At 49.0% G+C, this 20,599-nt stretch overlaps 1 protein-coding gene across 2 annotated transcripts in view; it reads left to right on the plus strand.

Annotated features, from left to right (window-relative positions):
* LOC121179727 (metabotropic glutamate receptor 7) overlaps positions 1 to 20,599 on the plus strand; it is a 143,105-nt gene that overhangs the window by 61,506 nt on the left and 61,000 nt on the right. For both annotated transcript variants that reach the window (XM_041034719.1, XM_041034720.1), the window contains exons 3-4: positions 16,816 to 16,951; positions 17,335 to 17,489. In XM_041034719.1, the coding sequence (XP_040890653.1) occupies positions 16,816 to 16,951; positions 17,335 to 17,489 (291 nt within the window). The remainder of the gene's footprint in view (positions 1 to 16,815; positions 16,952 to 17,334; positions 17,490 to 20,599) is intronic.

The raw sequence follows: 20,599 nt of genomic DNA on the forward strand, positions 1-20,599 counted from the left end.
AAACGTGTTACCTGTGTAACCTGGCTGCTCGCAGCGGCTCAGGCTGAGGTGAACACACTGATTAATGCTGTACCGGAAACCTGGAGCAGGAGCCGGGCTCAGGGTGGCTGCCTTCATGTGTCTGTGTTCACAGGATGGCAATTCTCCCCCCTCTCCCCCTCTGCCCCTCTCCCCCTCACCTCCCCCTCCCCCCTCACTCCCCCCTCTCCCCCTCTGCCTCTCTCCCCCTCTCACCCTCCGGTGCTCAGGAGAAAATAGAATTGCTGGTTGCTGGTTGCTGTCTCCTCTGACTATCAGCACCTCATCAAATGTTCATTTCTCTGGTCAATAATTGACTCTGGCCTTTATTATCCTTCTGTTAGCAGAAAGATTAGAGAGAAGATGCTGCTGAGCATCTCCTCTTTCATTAGGAGAGACGAGGAACAGCTCTGGACTGATTACAAGTCCAGGGGGCGGGGTGTGTGTGTGTGTGTGTGTGTGTGTGTGTCTGTGTCTGTGTGTGTGTGTGTGTGTGTGTGTGTGTGTGTCTGTGTGTCTGTGTGTCTGTGTGTGTGTGTGTGTGTCTGTGTGTCTGTGTGTCTGTGTGTCTGTGTGTGTGTGTGTGTGTGTGTGTGTCTGTGTGTCTGTGTGTGTGTGTGTGTGTGTGTGTGTGTGTTGTGGTTTCACTGAGTTTGCCATTTGATCTCCGTTCTGTGTGTTTTATGAATGAACCTGAACACTGAGACGGCTGGAGCTCCTCTCCTCCGTCAGCTCCTCTCCTCCGTCAGCTCCTCTCCTCCATCAGCTCCTCTCCTCTCCTCCGTCAGCTCCTCTCCTCCATCAGCTCCTCTCCTCCGTCAGCTCCTCTCCTCTCCTCCATCAGCTCCTCTCCTCCGTCAGCTCCTCTCCTCTCCTCCATCAGCTCCTCTCCTCCGTCAGCTCCTCTCCTCTCCTCCATCAGCTCCTCTCCTCCATCAGCTCCTCTCCTCCGTCAGCTCCTCTCCTCCGTCAGCTCCTCTCCTCCGTCAGCTCCTCTCTGCTCAGAATAACAGTCTGACTCTGTCTCCTGAGTCTGATGCTTCTTGTTCAGACCAGGTGAACACCGGCTGCAGGTGGAGTCACCTGGACGAGCCTGTGATGAGCAGATCAGATCCACCTGAGTGTCTGAACACACCTGAAGGAATCAGACCTTTAATACGAACGGCTGCAGTTGGTCAATGGACCAGATTTGATTCAGTGTGACCTTTGACCTGGAATCAGATCAGAGCCTGAAATATTTCTTCTTCATGTAAATGTTTGTGAATCCTCCAACTTCCTGATCACTTCCTGGTTCACATGACTTTATTAAACAGTGAGACATAACTCAGGCAGGTGTCAGGATCATGTCCCATCAGCCTGGATCTCTCTGTGGGACAGTGATGTCCCTCTGACTGACAGACATCTGCCTCATGTTGAAAGTCTGTGGACGTACAGTTTAAAAAAACATTTGTTTTTCATAAAACATTTCGAGAACAACTCGAATGATCTGAGTAAATTATCCCAGATTATTCGGAGTATAATGAGACGTAGTGGGACTCAGTGACTCTGCTCACAGCCTGTAAACAAAGACAGAAAATAAAAGCTAGCATAAAGTCGCACGTCAGAGCGTTTTCATAATAGAACCACAGTAATGGAGTCTGAGGCCCTGCATTTCCCCCGTCTGTCCTCTGGTGCAGCTTTCATCACAGCCGCTCCTTCCTGTATTATTGCTGCCAGTGTAATGTACATAGTGTGTTTAGCGTGTGCAGTATATGCAGTGTTCCCATTCGTCTCTGTCGTCCCTGGGCCCCATGTGTCAGGACGTTACCGTGAGGTAACGTCCTGACACATGACACATGATTTTCACAGCGAGCACATCATATGGAACTGAACCCTTATTTCAGACACAATGTCACTGTCTCCCTTTGTTTTCTTAGCAGAACATTTTAAAGCTGCGTTGTTTGCCCTCAGCTGTTTGCCCTCAGTTGTTTGCCCTCAGTGGTTTGGCCTCAGTGGTTTGCCCTCAGTTGTTTGCCCTCAGTGGTTTGCCCTCAGTGGTTTGCCCTCAGCTGTTTGCCCTCAGCTGTTTGCCCTCAGTTGTTTGCCCTCAGTGGTTTGGCCTCAGTGGTTTGCCCTCAGTTGTTTGCCCTCAGTGGTTTGCCCTCAGTGGTTTGCCCTCAGCTGTTTGCCCTCAGTTGTTTGCCCTCAGTGGTTTGGCCTCAGTGGTTTGCCCTCAGTGGTTTGCCCTCAGCTGTTTGCCCTCAGTTGTTTGCCCTCAGTGGTTTGGCCTCAGTGGTTTGGCCTCAGCTGTTTGGCCTCAGTGGTTTGCCCTCAGTTGTTTGCCCTCAGTGGTTTGGCCTCAGTTGTTTGCCCTCAGTTGTTTGCCCTCAGTTGTTTGCCCTCAGTTGTTTGCCCTCAGCTGTTTGCCCTCAGTGGTTTGCCCTCAGTTGTTTGCCCTCAGTTGTTTGCCCTCAGCTGTTTGCCCTCAGTGGTTTGCCCTCAGTTGTTTGCCCTCAGTTGTTTGCCCTCAGTTGTTTGGCCTCAGTGGTTTGCCCTCAGTGGTTTGCCCTCAGTTGTTTGCCCTCAGCTGTTTGCCCTCAGTGGTTTGCCCTCAGTTGTTTGCCCTCAGTTGTTTGCCCTCAGTGGTTTGCCCTCAGTGGTTTGCCCTCAGTTGTTTGCCCTCAGTTGTTTGCCCTCAGTTGTTTGGCCTCAGCTGTTTGCCCTCAGTTGTTTGCCCTCAGTGGTTTGGCCTCAGTGGTTTGGCCTCAGTGGTTTGCCCTCAGTTGTTTGCCCTCAGTTGTTTGCCCTCAGTTGTTTGCCCTCAGCTGTTTGCCCTCAGTGGTTTGCCCTCAGTTGTTTGCCCTCAGTGGTTTGGCCTCAGTGGTTTGCCCTCAGTTGTTTGCCCTCAGTGGTTTGCCCTCAGTGGTTTGCCCTCAGTTGTTTGCCCTCAGTTGTATGATGTTGCATGTTCTCAGCACTGTGTTGACTAATGCTCAGTATTTCATTATTATCAAAGCCCCTGAGACGCCCACACTGTCCTGTGTCATTATGTTTGTGTTCACTCTTAATAATCCTAATCACCTGAAACACTGGTCGTTAATAAAACTGCATCAGTGAGACACTGTGCGTCCTCCAACGTCTCTAACAGCTTCTCTCTGGTCCTCTGCCTGCATCAGCATCATCAGCCTTTTATTGTAGTTCAGACGTCCCAGCAGATCAGCTGGTCTGGGCTCTGTGGTTCCTCTGCATCCAGCAGCTGATTATACACACACAAGAACCCGGTTCTGACAGAACCTCACTGAGTGAAGGTGTCAACAGAGGGTCCTGCAGACGGGCCGGTGGTTCCACTGCCACCAGTGAGCTGCCCTCAGCCCTCCCTAAAGCTAATCATGCACTCCCGTGACCCTGGCGCCTGTAGCCTTTAGCTCACCGTGCTAACCTCCCCACAGTCGAGCCGTGCAGCACAGGAGCGTGCACGTTAACTGTCAACTGCTGAAACACTCACTCTGATGCATGTCGGCCGTGAGGAGTTCACAGTGACACGAGCTGATTCAGCTCACCAATCACAATCCAGCACCGTTCCACAGCGGCCCATTGAACACGACCTGTCTCTGCGCTCACTCAGCTGCAAACACCCAGCACACAGCTCTGAGCTGCGAGCTGCAGACTCAGGACTAAAATTAGCATCACAGATGAAGATCACCTGGAGACCGCACTGTTTGGATGACTGAAATATGGCCTTTCATTCTGCAGCGTGCACGTTCTTCTTTGGCTCTTGTTTATTTTTAGACCTGGAAATTAATATTTTTGTTCCACGTTCATTCACAGAGAAATTCATCACAAAGGCGACGGAGCTGCAGCACAGTGTGATGCAGCCTCTGGTGTGAGTTTAGTTCAGCTTCACTCTTACTTTGAAAAACGAGAGAAATGTTGTTGAGCTGCTCATGAGAGAATCTCCACCTGTCATCTGAGCTGAGGTCAGTCTCTGATGGTGACAGCACAGCTGGATCACAGCTGGGTCACAGCTGGATCTGCTGCCAGTCTGCAGGTGTGGATGAGCTTCCAGCCATGGTAGCAGCTCTGTAAGGCTGGAACTTTGAGCTAAATGCTAATGTCAGCTTGCTAACGTGCTGATGTTAGCAGGTATAATGTTTACGTCATGTTCACCATCTCAGTTTAGTGTGTTAGCATGCTAACATTTGCTAATTAGCACTGAACAGAGTGAACTCTGCACGAGATGCTTTACCACTCACCTGTTTGGCCTCACACTGAGCTCCCATAAGGCCTGAAACAGGAAGGGAACTGGTGCAGATCTTCATTCAGAAGGGAGTGGACCCTCCACAGACCTGGGACTGATCACTGATCACCAGGCACACCGAGGGGATGAAGCCTCACCTGAGCGTCTGCTGCTGTGGCTCAGGTGGAAATCTGTCAGCTGATGCACAGCAGATCAAACCTGCAGCACAGCCGCTGATTGGTTATCAGTCAGGTGACAGAATCAGCTGAGGCTGGTTTTATAAATCTGGATCTGGTTTGGGGTTTTTCAGAATCCTGGTGTCGTCTCCCAGAACCTTTACAGTCAGGAACAGAGAGGCGGGTTCGTGGTTCAGTCAGTGGTCGAGCGATGGCTGATGATTGGCTTATTTCACTGTGATGTATTATAATCTGGCTTTTTCTTATTTCACTAACATTATTACCTGATTAGTTTAATCATGATGTGATTTATACACACACACGTCTGAAAAGCCACGCCCTCGGCCTTCATGCTTAGTGATGATGTCATCCTTGAACTTTGACCCTTGACAGAAACGACCTTTAGGAGCCTGCACAGTGAATCAGTCAGACAGAGAAAAAGCCAAATGAAACTTTTGCTGTGAAGGTTTTCGTCCATGATGAAGTGACATCCTGATTTTTATTCAAATGCTTTGTAGCTTTTATTGACTGAGGCTGAAAAAAATCACTGAACAAGGGAATTAAATGAAAAAGGTCAGTGGTTAATTCAGAGGTTGAATGAATCCTCAGAGGAGATGATGTGATGTTGCTCTCTACATTTAATCTCTCTTCACGATTAATTGATTTTTTTTTTGTATTGAACATAATTTAATTTGAGCTGTGTTATCACTGTGTCAGAAAGGTCACAGATACAAACACACACACACACACACACACAAACCTCTGCGTGTAAACTTTCACTTCATCACATAGCCACCCCCCCCTCCCCCACCCCCCCGTAAAAGACGAGCAGCTCCAGGATTGATTGTGTGTCATGCAGCTCGGATCTGAGAGGTGGTAATGGGTCTGAACATGGCTGCAGAGTGTCGTTACTGTGCGCGTGTGTGTGTGTGTGTGTGTCTGTGTGTCTGTGTGTGTGTCTGTGTGTCTGTGTGTGTGTGTGTCTGTGTGTCTGTGTGTGTGTCTGTGTGTGTGTGTGTGTGTGTCTGTGTGTGTGTGTGTGTGTCTGTGTGTCTGTGTCTGTGTGTGTGTGTCTGTGTGTCTGTGTGTCTGTGTGTCTGTGTGTCTGTGTGTCTGTGTGTGTGTCTGTGTGTGTGTGTGTGTGTGTGTGTGTGTGTGTGTCTGTGTGTGTCTGTGTGTCTGTGTGTCTGTGTGTGTGTCTGTGTGTCTGTGTGTGTGTGTGTGTGTGTGTGTGTGTGTGTCTGTGTGTGTCTGTGTGTCTGTGTGTCTGTGTGTGTGTCTGTGTGTCTGTGTGTGTGTGTGTGTGTGTGTGTGTGTGTCTGTGTGTGTGTGTCTGTGTGTGTGTGTGTGTGTCTGTGTCTGTGTGTCTGTGTGTGTGTGGGGCTCATTCTTCTCTCTGGCAGTTATTGTAGCTAATTCAGTGTCAGTTGATGAGCTCCCCAGGGTGAGTGGATCTATGGGGGTGTGGGTCGGTTGGTTGGTTGGTTGTGGACCCCAGAGCTGTTTATTTCTCCCCACTCATCACCACAAGCACCGAGAGAAAGTAATAAAGGAGGAGGAGGAGGAGGCAGAACAAAGAAGGAAGGAAGAAGGAAAGAGTATAAATTAGGAGGAGGAAGAGGAGGAGGGAGGAGAGCGAAGGTTTCTGATTAGTTTGACCTCATTTGAAACAAATGTTCTAATCAAAGCAGCAAAATGCAGTTTGAACATCAGGATACAGATGGAAAAACATACAGAGAGAAAAGGATGGGATATGTGTGTGCGTGTGTGTGCGTGCGTGTGTGTGTGTGACAGTCACTGAAACCTACAGTCGACTACAGGAGGAGCAGCTTTTCAGTATATACATATATACACATTCATTTGTACTGAAGTGATCTGCATTAATGCAGAGGGATGGCCTGAGTGTGTGTATGTGGTGTGGGAGCGGGGGGTTGGTGGGGGTGGTGGGGGGTGGTGGGGGGTGGTGGGGGGGTAACTGGTCGTCAGCCTCCCGGTGCTCACTGCTTCTCCCCATTCATCATCTCTAATGAGGCAGAGCCCTCTCTGAGACCTGGCAGGCAGAAATTCCTCCCTCAGCTGAGACGGCTCTGCCCTCGTGGAGTCCTCCACCCTTCATGGATCTCTCCTGAGCACGGCCTCATGGGAAATCTGTCCTGATGGCGTTTTTACAGAAACTGTCTGTTGACTCCATCGGCAGAATTTTCCACTTAAAACCCAGTGGCCACGCAGAAACACGTCCTGCTCACATCATTGTCATGACCTTTACTGAATCAGTGTGAGTCACTGAGATAAAACACACAACAGAACACTGACACACACACACACACAGACACACAAACAGCATCCAAACGATCTCACACATCTCTTTTATCATCACATCATCATTTATTTTCTTCATCATTGAATCTGTAGATTTTCTCAATGACCGTGAATCATTCAGTTTATGAAACAGGAGGAAAGTGTGTAAATGAAAGCTGAAAACTTTATTCCTCCTGTTTTATCCGAACAAACGACAAACGTCCGAAACCTGCGCATTTAAACATCAGGACCGAAGTTTGAATCATCACATTACATCACACTGAAACCATCACCTGTCAGAACAGATGATAATGACTTGTCCTTCAAGCTGTTTTCCTCTGTGTGTAAACACGGTGTGTGCTGATGCTGCAGGTCTGTGCTCAGTACAGTAGAAGTGTTATCATGGTGCCTGTGGGTTTCATTGTATGGGAGCTTCTGTATAACTGAGGCTGGAACGTGTTAGCGGCGTGTTAGCGGCGTGTTAGCGGCGTGTTAGCGGCGTGTTAGCGCTGCAGCTCATCCAGGTGGAACTGATTCTTCTTTGCTTTATGCACCGTTGGCAGTTTAATCTCTAACACTGCTTCAGATTTTATAAACTCATCATGTGACTGTGTCCAACATTAGATAAAAATAAATACAGTGCAGTAAAATCCACAGTATTTCCTCACAGATGAGGTGGATTAGAGTTCCTATGAAGCTGTAGACAGTATGAACAGCATGGTTTAGCTAAAGGACAGTGTCTCAGAGAGCAGCTGCTGTGTGTCCACCCTCCTGGTCCGCTGACGACTGAGACACAGGTTTTGAGATGTCCCCCGTGGTGCAGCAGCAGTTCGCGGCTGTGGTCAGAGAGAATGGGGATTTACAGCGTGGCTCACATCTCTGCTGGTTTGTGGTCCCACGTGACAAACGCAGGTTCGAATCCCTTTGATCGAGCTATGAAACTGAAAACAGCCGCACTGTCTCCACTGATGACCAGCAGCTTCCAGCAGCGATCTGTGGGTTATTAATCCGTTTCAGAGCTTCTACACGTTCACTGACAGCTGAACCACTTACCTCACATTTATTAATAACATGATACGATGTGTTATGAACACGTTCTCCTGCAACACTGGACTATGGAGAAATGCAATCACATGAGATGGAAAGATTTAAAGACAAGAATGATGGAAAGAAAAGAAAAGGAGGATCAGACTCGTGAGAGGGTGAAGAGAGCAGAGAGTGAGAGGAAGATGGAATGAGGTGAAGAATCAGAGAGAGCAGGACTGTGAGGAGGAGGAATCCACTGAGGAAGAGAGGGATGGGAAGAGGAAAGAGGGAGCAGGTGAATTCAGAGAGAGCAGTGTTTTCATGGGGGAGCAGGTAGAAAACTGAATCACAGAGTAAACAAATACGATTCTGTCCCAGAATGCATTTCTCTGCTGCAAAACACCGAAGCTTCACTCCAGCAGCGTCGCGCTCTGATGGTTTAACTCCAGAGCAGCTGCTTCTGGGAAACGTTAGTAAAACCCAGAGTCCAGTCTGCAGAGATGATCAGGGAGTGGAGACTGCATGGGACAGCTGGGGGGAGAAGAGGACGGGGAGACTGATGACATGATGGACACAGAGGGGGGAGATGATGAAAGTCACATTGAGCTGCTCCCTCCCAGCTCCGTCTCAGCGGGAGACGAGGAGAGGTCTCGATCCGGACCGTCTGCTGTTTGATAGGTTTCCAGCAAACCACACACACACACACACACACACACACACACACACACACACACAGTGGCATGTCCACTAACACACAAACATTAAGACTTCATTCATGAATGAATGAATAGGATGAACACATGAATGAGTCCACCTGTATCACAGTTACTGAGCTAAAAGAGTTTGACAGTTCAGTGATTTTACAGGATAAATAGAAATAATAGAATAAGGTTGATCAGGACCATGGACTGTGTCTCTCAGCTCGACTGGAAGCTCTCCTGCCCCCTGCTGGTCAGAAACCAGTGAGCAGTTGTATTGATTAGCAGTTAGCAGGGTTAGTGTTGAGGTGACTGGCTGAGGAGAAGGGAGGGCTCACTGCTCAGACACATGCACCACGCTGACCCTCGCTCCAACCACACGTCCTGTCACTGCTAATCAGTGACGGGGGAGATGAACATGGCCGCCACGGGCCGCCGTCTCAGATCTGACGGACAGCTCCTGCTGCTGGTCGTTAGCCGACTGAAAGCTGAGTGGACCGCAGGGAGAATGTGAAGGAAGGACACAGCAGTAAGAGACAGAAGAGCACAGGAGACACCGGGACAGTTTGACCCTCTGTCTGAGGGTCCAGCTCTTTGGTCCAGACTCAGATGTCTCAGCGTGGGTTGGATGTTCATGTTCCTCCAGTGGCGTGCTAACACGCTAAGATGGTGAACATGGTCAGACCTTCAGACGTCAGCGTTAGCTTCGTCATCCTGAGCAGACTCACAGCGTCACAGCGTCTCCGTGAAGCTCTGACCTTTGACCTCTGTTCAACCTGGTGTTTCTCTGCTCTGCTTATTACCAGCTGCATGGATGACACTTCATCACGTGTGGGACAAACTGAGTGAAGGCAAAGTCCATCATCATCATCATCGCTGTGCCTCAGCCTTTGAGTGTGTCCATCAAGAATGACTGTTACCTTCTCATGCACATGTACCTGGTTGGTGTTGGAGTGTGTACACACACCCCTGCAGCCTACATCTGAAGAAATGAAAAGGAAAGATGAAACCAGAGAGGAGAGACAGGGACAGAGGCGGGGACACAGGCTGGGACAGAGGCTGGGACAGAGACAGGGACAGAGGCACGGACACAGGTGGGGACACCGGCGGGGACAGAGGCAGCTGAGAAATAAGAAATAAATAAGATGTGGGAAGGAAAGCACGGAGAGATACAACATGTGTTAATCATTCCAGCGACTCGGCCCAGGAAACCCTCCCTCCCATGGGGAATGTTCTTATTCCATTTTTTGGCGCCGTACCATTAATATTTCACAGTTCAATCTCACGGCTGCTTGTTGTGACGCAGCAGAGGGGCCTCACTCTCCCCCTGAGCATCTGAGTCCTCCGGTGACACCACGACCACAAGATAAAGACCATTCCATTTTCATCTGATTGATCCGTTACTTTTCAAACCACGGTGACTAAATCAGGTCGCACCAGTCGAACATCGGAGAAATCAGTTAGTAAGGAACATCTGTGGCAGCGTCCAATCAGAAAGCTTCTGACAGCGTGAACAAAGAGGTCACCTGCGGTCGCTCCTGTCAGACATGTTGTGTTTTACTCCCTGCAGCAGGAAGGTGTTCGTTCAGTTTCAGCCCCGCCGCCGTTTCATGGCGTTCATCAGCTGCTCGTGTCAGAAATACGTTAGAACTGCACTGAAATACCTGGTCTCATCTGTCCACACCTGGTCTGATGTGTCCACACCTGGTCTGATGTGTCCACACCTGGTCTGATGTGTCCACACCTGGTCTGATGTGTCCACACCTGGTCTGATCTGTCCACACCTGGTCTGATCTGTCCACACCTGGTCTGATCTGTCCACACCTGGTCTCATCTGTCCACACCTGGTCTGATCTGTCCACACCTGGTCTGATCTGTCCACATCTTCATCCACCTTTCTAACAGATGCAGCACAGAGACCAACAGGTTCCAGAGACAGGGGACAAAGTGTTTTTGTGTCCAGGCCCTGGATTTTAGATGGTCTCACTTTTCCTCCTTCCTCTCTGACGTCCAGCCTCTGCCTGCTGTCTGTCTTTCTGTCTTATGAGGTTTCAGTTGTATTTAGACACTCTGACCCATTTTACTGGCTCCCCAGCCTGGAGTTTATTTTCCAATCACCCAGATTCTCTCTGACTTTACTGCCTGTTGTTTCATCCTCAGGTTTTCTTCTTCGTCCTGTCTCCAGCTCATCAGTTCGTTCTCGTCTCGTACTCTGACGTCCTACATTTAATGTTTGTTTTAAGAAGAATGAAGGAGGAGTCTGAGGTTCAGTTGAAGCATTTTCACTGACAGATAAATGAGCGTGTTCAGGCCTCCATCACCCACAGCGCTGATCGCTCCGTCATAGCCGATGTTTCAGAGAGAGGTGAGGACAGGAAACGTGTCCGAGCAGAGAGAGCAGGGCTGTGTGTCACAGGCTGTGAAGCTCTTTCAGGCAGATTCTGTGATTCTGGGTCACAGAAATAAAACAGATTTTATAAGATGTTTCTATAAAGCTTGGAAAATGTCTTGAAACATTACTGGTTCAGTAAAAACTGGAACTGGAACGGTGGGGGGTGGAGGGGAGGGGGGGGCGGGCTGCTGCCCCACTGCTGTTGGCCTACTGGCACAGATCTGGGGGCAGGTGTCAACTTGTCAGCTGTCTCTCTTTCTCTCTCTGTCTCTCTCTCTCTGTCTCTCTTTCTGTCTCTCTCTCTCTCTCTCTCTCTCTCTCTCTCTCTCTCTCTCTCTGTCTCTCTCTGTCTCTCTCTCTCTCTCTCTCTCTCTCTCTCTGTCTCTCTCTGTCTCTCTCTGTCTCTCTCTCTGTCTCTCTCTCAGGGTCTTTGCTGCCTCTGATTGGAGGAGATTTCTGTGACATCACCTTGAACTGTCCGTTAGCTCAGTGCGACCGTACTCACCTGCTAACGAGGTCAACATGTGCACACATGCATCAAAAGTTACAGCATGCAACATGCTAAGCCCCCCCCCCCCCTCACAGATATGTACAAAATACTGAGGCAGATTTTTCAAAGCCTAAAAATCCTTCTCCAGCTGTTGTGCATCTGTTTATCGACGGAGCTCCTGCACAGAGATTCTGAGAGTCAAAGAATCAACAAGCCAGAATCGATTTCTCCCTCCGCTCTCATGTGTAACTGATCAAAGCAGCGTCTGGGATATTTGTGTGAAGTCAAACCTTTATGTTGCACGAGGTCTCAGTGTGTGTGTGTGTGTGTGTGTGTGTGTGTGTGTGTGTGTGTGTAACGCTGTGTTAGAGCTGTGGATATCAGTGTTTTGACATTTTGTAAATTGTCACCAAACGCTGTGAAGTGCAGTATGTAAATCAGTTTGACCCGGAGTCGACCGCTGCTCTCGCCGGCGTATCACTAACAGGCCCCGTCGCCCCCCCCTCGCCCTCCCCCCCCCCCCCCCCCCCCCCCCCCCCTCGGACGCGGTGCTTTGATATTCTGCTGATGGCCGGGCTGTAAAATGGCTCTGATGATGAAAGCTCTCCCCCTCGTTCTCATTCTAAAGGGAAACCATTTATAACTTATTTGATCAAACACTGTAAAATATGCATGATGTTTCTACATGTTTCTGCATTTTTAAAGAGAGAAGCTGCAGCCTCGTTAAATTCCACGCTTACAGGGACCACGTCCCTGCTCTGGACTCAGCTCTGTCTCAGTTTGATCCAATCAGATCTCTCACATACAATTTAAACACGACCCTGAAGCGGAGCCGCCTGTTGTGTGGCGTCCGTGTGATGAAGATCTCATCTGAAATCATCTTCGTCAAAGGGCAGTTTGTCACGACTTAAAGCTTCTGAGGGGTTGACTGGGCGGGGGTGGGAGGGGGTGGGAGGGGGTGGGAGTGTTGTTTCCTCTCGTCCTCTTCCTTTTTGTCTCTGTGAGTCACAAGCTTGTCTCTGACTCTGTCCCACCATGCTTCCCTTTCAAAGTAAGAGCCCCTTTTTCTGTCAGACTCATTTATTTTGAAACAGGTTTTAATGTTTCCAGCAGTAAACTTCACCAGCTGAAACACAGGAAGCTCATCAGGGGGAAGATGGAAGAGCCAAGCTGGAAGGCTGAGTGTGTGTTAGAGTGTGTGTGTGTGTGTTAGAGAATGACAAACATGGAGTGACAGATTCGTTTTCCCTGCTTGGTTCTTCTCTCTCTCTCTTTCTCTCTCGTGTTTTTTTCACCACACTAAAAAATGTCTTTTCTCAGATAAGATTTTAAAAATGGAGGTCAGAGGTCAGAGGTTAAAGGATGTTGACAGGACCAGAGCAGCCATATCTGTGAGCTCAGGTAGATGTTGGGTGTGCGGCGCTGTGAAGTCCTCGTTGGTTTCCACGGTTCCATAAACAGCTGAATGTCTTCTCTCCGTCCGTCTGTGAATTCATCACCAAAAACAGCAGCTGTGATGTTTTCACCTGAAAGGATTTTACACATCTTCTCTTCAGATTTCTATTTACAACTTAAATCTTTGAAAAAGTAAAAAAAAATCCTGCAAGAGAAGCGTCACTGTAAGATCTGCTTCTTTCTCAGAAACACGTCGGGCTGAGCGGAGCCCCAACCTGTTCAGTATTAAATGAATAAATAAACTGTTACTTCATCTTTCTTACTTTAATAATGAAAGTAGATTTCTGTTTAAATCTTATTCTTCTTTTGTTCTTGTGTCATTGAAGCTGTTCTCAGTGTGCAGCTCAGGACGTAGAGCAGGTCGTCCCCTAATCCCACGCTCTGTGGTTCAGCCCTCGGCTCCTCCGGTCTGTGTGTCGAGGCGTCGGCGTGTGAATGTGTGTGTGTGTTAGTTAAAAGCGTTGTGTGACTGCTGTGTTCAGCTCATGTTGGAATGATCATGTGTGTTTCCCACCGTGCCGTGAGTCTGAGGTGGAACATTCCCTGTTCATTGACCTTCTCTACGCGTCTCGTTCTCTGCAGTCCACAGGATCCCAGCTCCACTGTGCTGCTAAACACCCACAAATCACTGCCTCCTCTGCAGCTTCCTCTCTAACCACACTTCCACTCTGAGCCAACCTCTGGATTTATCTGTATTGCCCATGACTAAATATTGATCCAGGTAATCATTCTTTGCTCTAAGTATGTCCATATCGTAGTGTGAGAGTGGGTAGGTGTGTGTGTGTGTGTGTGTGTGTGTCTGAGTTATGGCCTCATTCCACCCCAGCCAGCGAGTGCTGGAGTTATGGCTGCGAGTGTCAAAACTTGCAAGGTCGAAGCGAGAGGCAGTGCCAGGAGCTGTCAGGGCTGAATGGTCAGAACGACTGCTGGAAGCGAGCACGGCGTCAGGACCCGGAGCAGCTTATCACAACCTCATACGTCTCTGTGTGCACAGGACAACACAGGACAGGGACACGTTTAACCCTTTACCTCACGCCGTCCTCCGTCTTTACCTGTCGTCTCTGTCTCCAACAGAAACACACGGTTCATTCACCGGTTAAATTCACTGCTGTCACTCTTCTGTTCCCCTGAATGAAACTCAACACCTCCAGCACAGGAGCTCAGCATTCCCACTGCGGGTAAGCTTTTACTGTGAAAATTCTACAGGAAGATCATCAGCTGGGAAAACCTGGAACCAACAGCTGGATGGTTTTTCTCATGGAATGATCCAGCTGTGAACGTGTGGTGATCTGGTCTGGAGTTTAACACAGAACAAGTTCAGCCTGTTCATTTACACTGAACCTGAACCAAAGCGTTAGCGGCTCAGACGGGACGTGAAGCTGGTCTCTGGTCTCTGGTCTCTGGTGAGACAGTCGGGTTTTACACGTGGCTGAATCAGAACATGGTGGATTTAAAGGAGGACAGTTTGTTCTGAGTGATTTCTGATCCTGTGTCAGTTTTATTGAAGCTTCATGTTTGATGCTTTTTAGCTGCGATATTTGGGAAAGGAAACTCTTTCATCAGCCGACTGGGACATTACGCAGCAGTGTGTGTGTGTGTGTGTGTGTGTGCGTGCGTGCGTGCGTGCGTGTGTGTGCAGGAAGTGTTTTCTGCAGCCGTGACGTGACGTTCCATTGTTTCCAGTCTTCTGTCCTTTTCTTGTCCTTAGTCCACTTCGACAACGCTCTGAAAATCTTGTGAATCTTGAACGCAGCACTGAGGCATGATGGGAGCATCTGTGAAGCCCACACTTTGTCTGTGTGCACCTGTACTATTACCGTGCCGGTCACTGAGAATTGGACCGGAGGGTTCTCACAGCTGTGACAGCAGTCATTGTCCCCACAGGGTCCTTGAGCAAGGCACTGAAATCTAAGATACATCTGTAGAAGCTGTCTGTGCTGCAGTTAGCCTCAGTCGGTCTCCTGAAGCACAGACACCGGAGTGTGCTCGTCTGAGTCCACTGTCCTCTGAAACCTTCCTGTTTGCTGCCCCGACTTCAGCCTCATTCATCCAGCGAGTGGAAACATTCCAGCTGAGAAGCTCAGAAGAAAAGAGCGAAACGCTGTGTCCTCACGTTGTTCTCCCTCAGATGGAGTGTTCACACCTGAGCTGCTGTAATGTCTGTGTCACAGGTTACACATACATGTAAAACACGTTTAAAAAAGTCTAATAAAGAGAAAAAGGATGAAGAGTTTTGCCGTCACCTGATGAAATGAGCATGAAACCTGCTGATGGACGTGGAGACGATGCAGTGCTGTGCTGGTACGTGACCTTTCACCCCTGACTCTGTGAGCAGAGGGCGAGTTTTCAGACTGATTACGCAGAGACACAGGAGCAGCACCCGTTTTTAAAAGCCTGTAACCTTCTTTAAATTCAGTCCGTATTGTCTGGAGGTGTGAAGGTAATTCAGTCCTGAAGCAGAGAGATGTAAATTTCTAGATACAGTAGAAATATGAGATCTGGGGGGATTGCTGTGCTGTTGACCACTGCATACCCAATGCCAAATGTTTTATTCATTTGTGGAATAAAATGTGGAGCCTACACCAAACACCCTTTCATCGTACGTATATTTGATCCAGCGCTCTGCAGCTGAATCTGAGATGAGCAGTCATGGGGATATATTTCCGCTCGTCTTCGTCTCTGGCCTTCATGGAGCCAGATGAATGACACATTATTGATTGTATGATCAGTGACAGCTGATGTGCAGGTAATGAGCTCTGCCGACAGAGAACTGGATTAACTCATTCATCTGGTGGAAGAAGGATTTAACGATGTAAACATGCTCCACAAACGAGAACATGTCAGTGCTGACACGCACACGTTAACCTCATTATCATTTGTTCATGACTGGTGTGTCGTTGTGTGATGTTTTGACACTTCGTGTCAGATGGGCGGAGTTAAACAGCAGCGGCGGTGATTCTCCTCCTCAGCTGGCGGCTGCTCGGAGTGTGTGTGTGGCTCGGTTTCCCGCCCTGTGTGGGAGGAGGGAACATACTGACGGCTCAGCACGCAGCGTGATGAAGAACCTGCTTCAGCTTCAGCTTCATGCTTCAGCTCATGGAGATCTGATGAAGCAGAGGATTGTGGGTTTTACTGTTTTCTCACTTTGTTGTTTGAGCTGCTGAAGAAAAGATGTGAGGCTGAAAACTTTTAGCTTTTCAGATTAAAAGCTTTAGTTTTAAAGGCTTTTGATGGCTTTATTTTGAGCAGGGACGTTGTCCTGCAGGATTCATTGGACAGAGTAAAGTCCATCACAGTGTCAGACACAGGTTTATCACCGTGATGAAGCCTGTGTGTGTGTGTGTGTAGAATCAGAAACAGTGGATCCATGGTTCTGATCAGAAGCTTCAGACTCACCGTTACATGTTGTCACCTGTGGATCAGTAAAGGAAAACAGCTGTGCTTCCAGCTGAGCGCGGGCACATGTGGAGCAAAGAAAAAAACACTGCACACTTTCTTGTGCAGTTGAGTGACATTTATTGAAAGTAGCAGCGTCTCAGCCTGGAGCTGTCTCCGTCTCTTTCCTCGTGCTTTTCAGATGATGTGAGCAGAAATGAAGGTGGATTCATGAAATGTCAGGCGGCGGAGGCAGAGGAGCAGAGCGCTTTCTTCTGAGGCGCCATTAAAGTTCGTCACCTGACGAAACTTTTACTGCTGCTTTTAAACTTTTGGAAAAACCTTTTCAGATGTTTATTAATCCTTAAAGTCACTGACAATAAAATCAATACATTTATTCATATATTTCTTTGAGTCATTTTCAACGTATAGAAGTCGAATGTAGATAAACAATGAATAAAGATTCATAAGTGTATTTTGTTTTTTGTTCATATATACACTAACATCCATACCTCAGTGTCAGTCTGCTCGCTCTTCTCTCTGCTGTAAAAACTGGATCTGTGCTGAATAACAAACGTTTCCTGCTTTAACAGGAAACACACCAGTTTCAGGCAGCGTCGTGTTCCACAGCTCCCAGTTTATTCATGTGGGCCTCTGCTGTGTCTCCTCAGGTGGAATCTGTATCGCTCAGTCACTGAAGATCCCTCACGACCACAAACCCTCCGACTTTGATAAAATCATCCGGCTGCTGCTGGACACTCGCTACGCCAGGGCGGTCATCCTGTTCGCGTCTGACGAGGACATCAGGTGACTGAACTTTATTTAAACACCATTACGTTAACATTTTAGGTCACAGGTAATGAAAGACGTGCAGGTTAATGTTTGATGAATCCTGCACACCAGACGTCAGGAGGCCAGAATGGATCCAGCTTGGGTCGGTGCTGGACTCAGGATGAGGCTTTGCTCTGTGACACTGTGCTTTACGTCACTGTTGTATGTTACTGATGACACGTCTAAGAGCGTCTGTTGTAGCCGTGCAGCTCTGTGACAACATACACACATACATGAGTGTGTAACCTTGGATAGGGTTACAGCAGCCGTGTGTATAGTGGTTATATGTGTATTGATGATATGTATGACACACACATGCACACCGCGCTGACTCAGTGATGGCGTGTGTTTGAACACAGAGGGATCCTGAACGCCAGTAAGCGAGCCGACCAGGTCGGTCACTTCCTGTGGATCGGCTCCGACAGCTGGGGCGCCAAGAACAGCCCCATCCACCAGCTGGAGGAAGCAGCTGTAGGAGCCATCACCATCCTGCCAAAGAGAGCCACCATCAGCGGTGAGTTCATCCAGACAACCTGTGGGCTTTTTAGTGTTTCCTCAGTCTGTGTGTGTGTCTGTGTCTGTGTGTCTGTGTCTCTGTGTGTGTGTCTGTGTCTGTGTGCGTCTGTGTGTGTGCGTCTGTGTGTGCGTGTTCGTTCGTCACCTGACAGCTGACTCATCCTGAGCTGATCGTTTGACAAACAACAGTGAGAACTTTCATCTCACAGAAGAAGCAGCTTCAAGGTGTAAAATCCAGGGATCATGTTTCAGGCTGTTTGTGTGGTTTTCAGTATCTAAGCTAAGCTAAGCTAAGCTAAGCAGCAGCTGCTGCTCCTGTTGATCTTTTCATCTAAACCTTGGCAAAGAAGCAACTAAGTCCACTTCCTAAGTTGTCTGTCTGTCTCTGTCTGTCTGTCTCTGTCTGTCTGTCTGTCTGTCTGTCTCTGACAGTTGTGCAACTCAGCTCTGACACACACCAACACACAGAATGCTGATCAGGGGAAACATTATGGAGAGTGAGTCTGACTTTAAAGGCGCTGAGTGCCGTCCACAGGCTGAGGACAGCCTTTAGATGAAGCTGCACTGGTATTCCAGTTCTGTGCAGTAACTACAGAGGAGCTGGAGCGTGACAAAGATGTTTGTTGTGCCAGTTCTGCTAAAATCCTGCCTCTTTGTTCTTTGTATTTTTCCTGATGCACAGACTCTGCAGTCAGATTTTCTTTATATGAAAACCTCCATCATCGTTTGCCGGTGTTCAGCTCTAACATTCTGACCTTTTCTTCTCCTTCAACATTTCTCTGTCGTGCAGCGAGCTTCAGAAACTCGAGGCCGCTCAGTAGGTCCAGCTGTAAACAGGAAGTGGGTCTCAGTGTGAGTGTGAGACCTTGGACGGGATTAGAGCAGTCGTCGGTGCACTCATAAGCACCGTCCCCTTCTGCTCCTCTGTCCCCTCCTTCCTGACAAATGATTTATGGAAATGGAAGTTTTCTGGGCATAAAGACAGTAGCAGAGAATGGTGGGGCGTGACGGGCATTGTGGGTAACTCAGGTGTGAGGGCAGCAGACCCATTTCATCATCTCTCTGTCAGAGACAGAGAGGACAAGCAGGACAGAGATCTGGCTTTAAGACAAGAGGTGTTCTGATGAACCTGCTGCAGGTTCCTGTGCTGGAACTTTCTCTGACCGCTCCTCACATGTGACCTGTAGATCAGTGGGACAGTGTGAGACAGTGTGAGACCATGAGTGTGTGTCCTGTCACCTGCGTGTGTGTGAGCATGTGCATCCTCACACAACAGAACAAACAAAACAGGGACACGGACACACAGACATATGGACACGGACACACGGACACGAACCTCCACAGGGATCCGTCTCAGAGACGCCTGTGTTGTTGTGTTGTTTTGTGTTTCTGTGTGGGTCTGAGCTCAGAGGCTGGTGTGACAGCTTTCATGTCACTAGATTGATTTTGTGTGTTCAGACTGTGCCAACACAACGCTGTGAAAATGATGCAGGTGTGCAGAGGTCTGGCGTCCGCAGCAGGTTGGAAGATTGGAAATGTGTGTGGTGAGACAGAAGACAAACTGCCCTGTCTCCATGTTTGTGTGATATCACACACTGTGACGTGTTACACAGAAAAAAACCCGCCGCGTGTCGGGTTCCAAATAAATCACAGCCTCATTTCAAATCTCCTGCGAGCTCTGTGGGTTTGACCCAAACCGAAAAGGTCACATTTCTTTTTATTGTCTTGTCAGACTCAGAAAATATGTCCAGCTCGTGCTGCTGTCTGACGACAGCGCGGCCGCTGTCGCCGTTAATTGGTGAGAACAAACCCACGAGAGAGAGAGATGGAAAATCTGAGATGGAGAAAGTCTGAGGGAAAAGCGAGGGAAGGAGCAGAGGCACACAGAGAACGAGGGACAGAGGTGAAGATGAGGCAGAGTGATGGCTGCGGGCTGAGGGACGTGTCCCTCCTGTGGCAGAGGACGCCTGCTGAGTCTGCGGCCTCCAGCTGAGACAGATCCACTTCCCAGAGTCAATTACAGCCTCTCGTCCACCAATCTCAGGCCTTTAATGTCAGACCTCTGAGAAACTGCTAAACCAGTGGATGAATGCAGCCCAGCAGCAGAGCTAGCATCAGTTAGCAGCAGAGCTAGCAGTAGAGTTAGCAGCAGTTAGCAGCAGAGCTAGCAGCAGAGCTAGCAGTAGAGTTAGCAGCAGAGTTCGCAGCAGAGTTCGCAGCAGAGCTCGCAGCAGAGTTAGCAGCAGTTAGCAGCAGAGCTAGCAGCAGAGTTCGCAGCAGAGCTCGCAGCAGAGTTAGCAGCAGAGCTAGCAGCAGAGCTAGCAGCAGAGTTCGCAGCAGAGTTCGCAGCAGAGCTAGCAGCAGTTAGCAGCAGAGCTAGCAGCAGAGTTCGCAGCAGAGTTAGCAGCAGAGCTAGCAGCAGAGTTCACAGCAGAGTTCGCAGCAGAGCTCGCAGCAGAGTTCGCAGCAGAGTTCGCAGCAGAGCTAGCAGCAGAGTTCGCAGCAGAGTTCGCAGCAGAGCTAGCAGCAGAGTTCGCAGCAGAGCTAGCAGCAGAGTTAGCAGCAGTTAGCAGCAGAGCTAGCAGCAGAGTTCGCAGCAGAGTTAGCAGCAGAGCTAGCAGCAGAGTTCGCAGCAGAGTTCGCAGCAGAGCTAGCAGCAGAGTTCGCAGCAGAGTTCGCAGCAGAGCTAGCAGCAGAGTTCGCAGCAGAGTTCGCAGCAGAGCTAGCAGCAGAGTTAGCAGCAGTTAGCAGCAGAGCTAGCAGCAGAGTTCGCAGCAGAGTTAGCAGCAGAGCTAGCAGCAGAGTTCGCAGCAGAGTTAGCAGCAGAGCTCGCAGCAGAGCTAGCACAGAGCCATGGTTCTTCAGCTCTGCTCAGCAGAACTTACACAGACCAAGCTCACATTATTGTAACTGTAAAGCTGGATTTATATCTCTGCATTCAGATGCATTGTTTCTGCTGAAGAGTGAAAGCTGAACAAACCTCGGTCGGTCTGTGGTCGGCTGTTGTGTGTCCTGTGGACCCTCCGCTCTCTGTGAGCACAACACCTCAACACAACAGTCTCACACTCAGTGATGAAAACACAGAAATCCAGTTACAGACCAGAGAGC

The sequence above is a fragment of the Toxotes jaculatrix genome, chromosome 3, assembly GCF_017976425.1.
Source record: "Toxotes jaculatrix isolate fToxJac2 chromosome 3, fToxJac2.pri, whole genome shotgun sequence".
In the NCBI taxonomy this organism is placed as follows: domain Eukaryota; kingdom Metazoa; phylum Chordata; class Actinopteri; family Toxotidae; genus Toxotes; species Toxotes jaculatrix.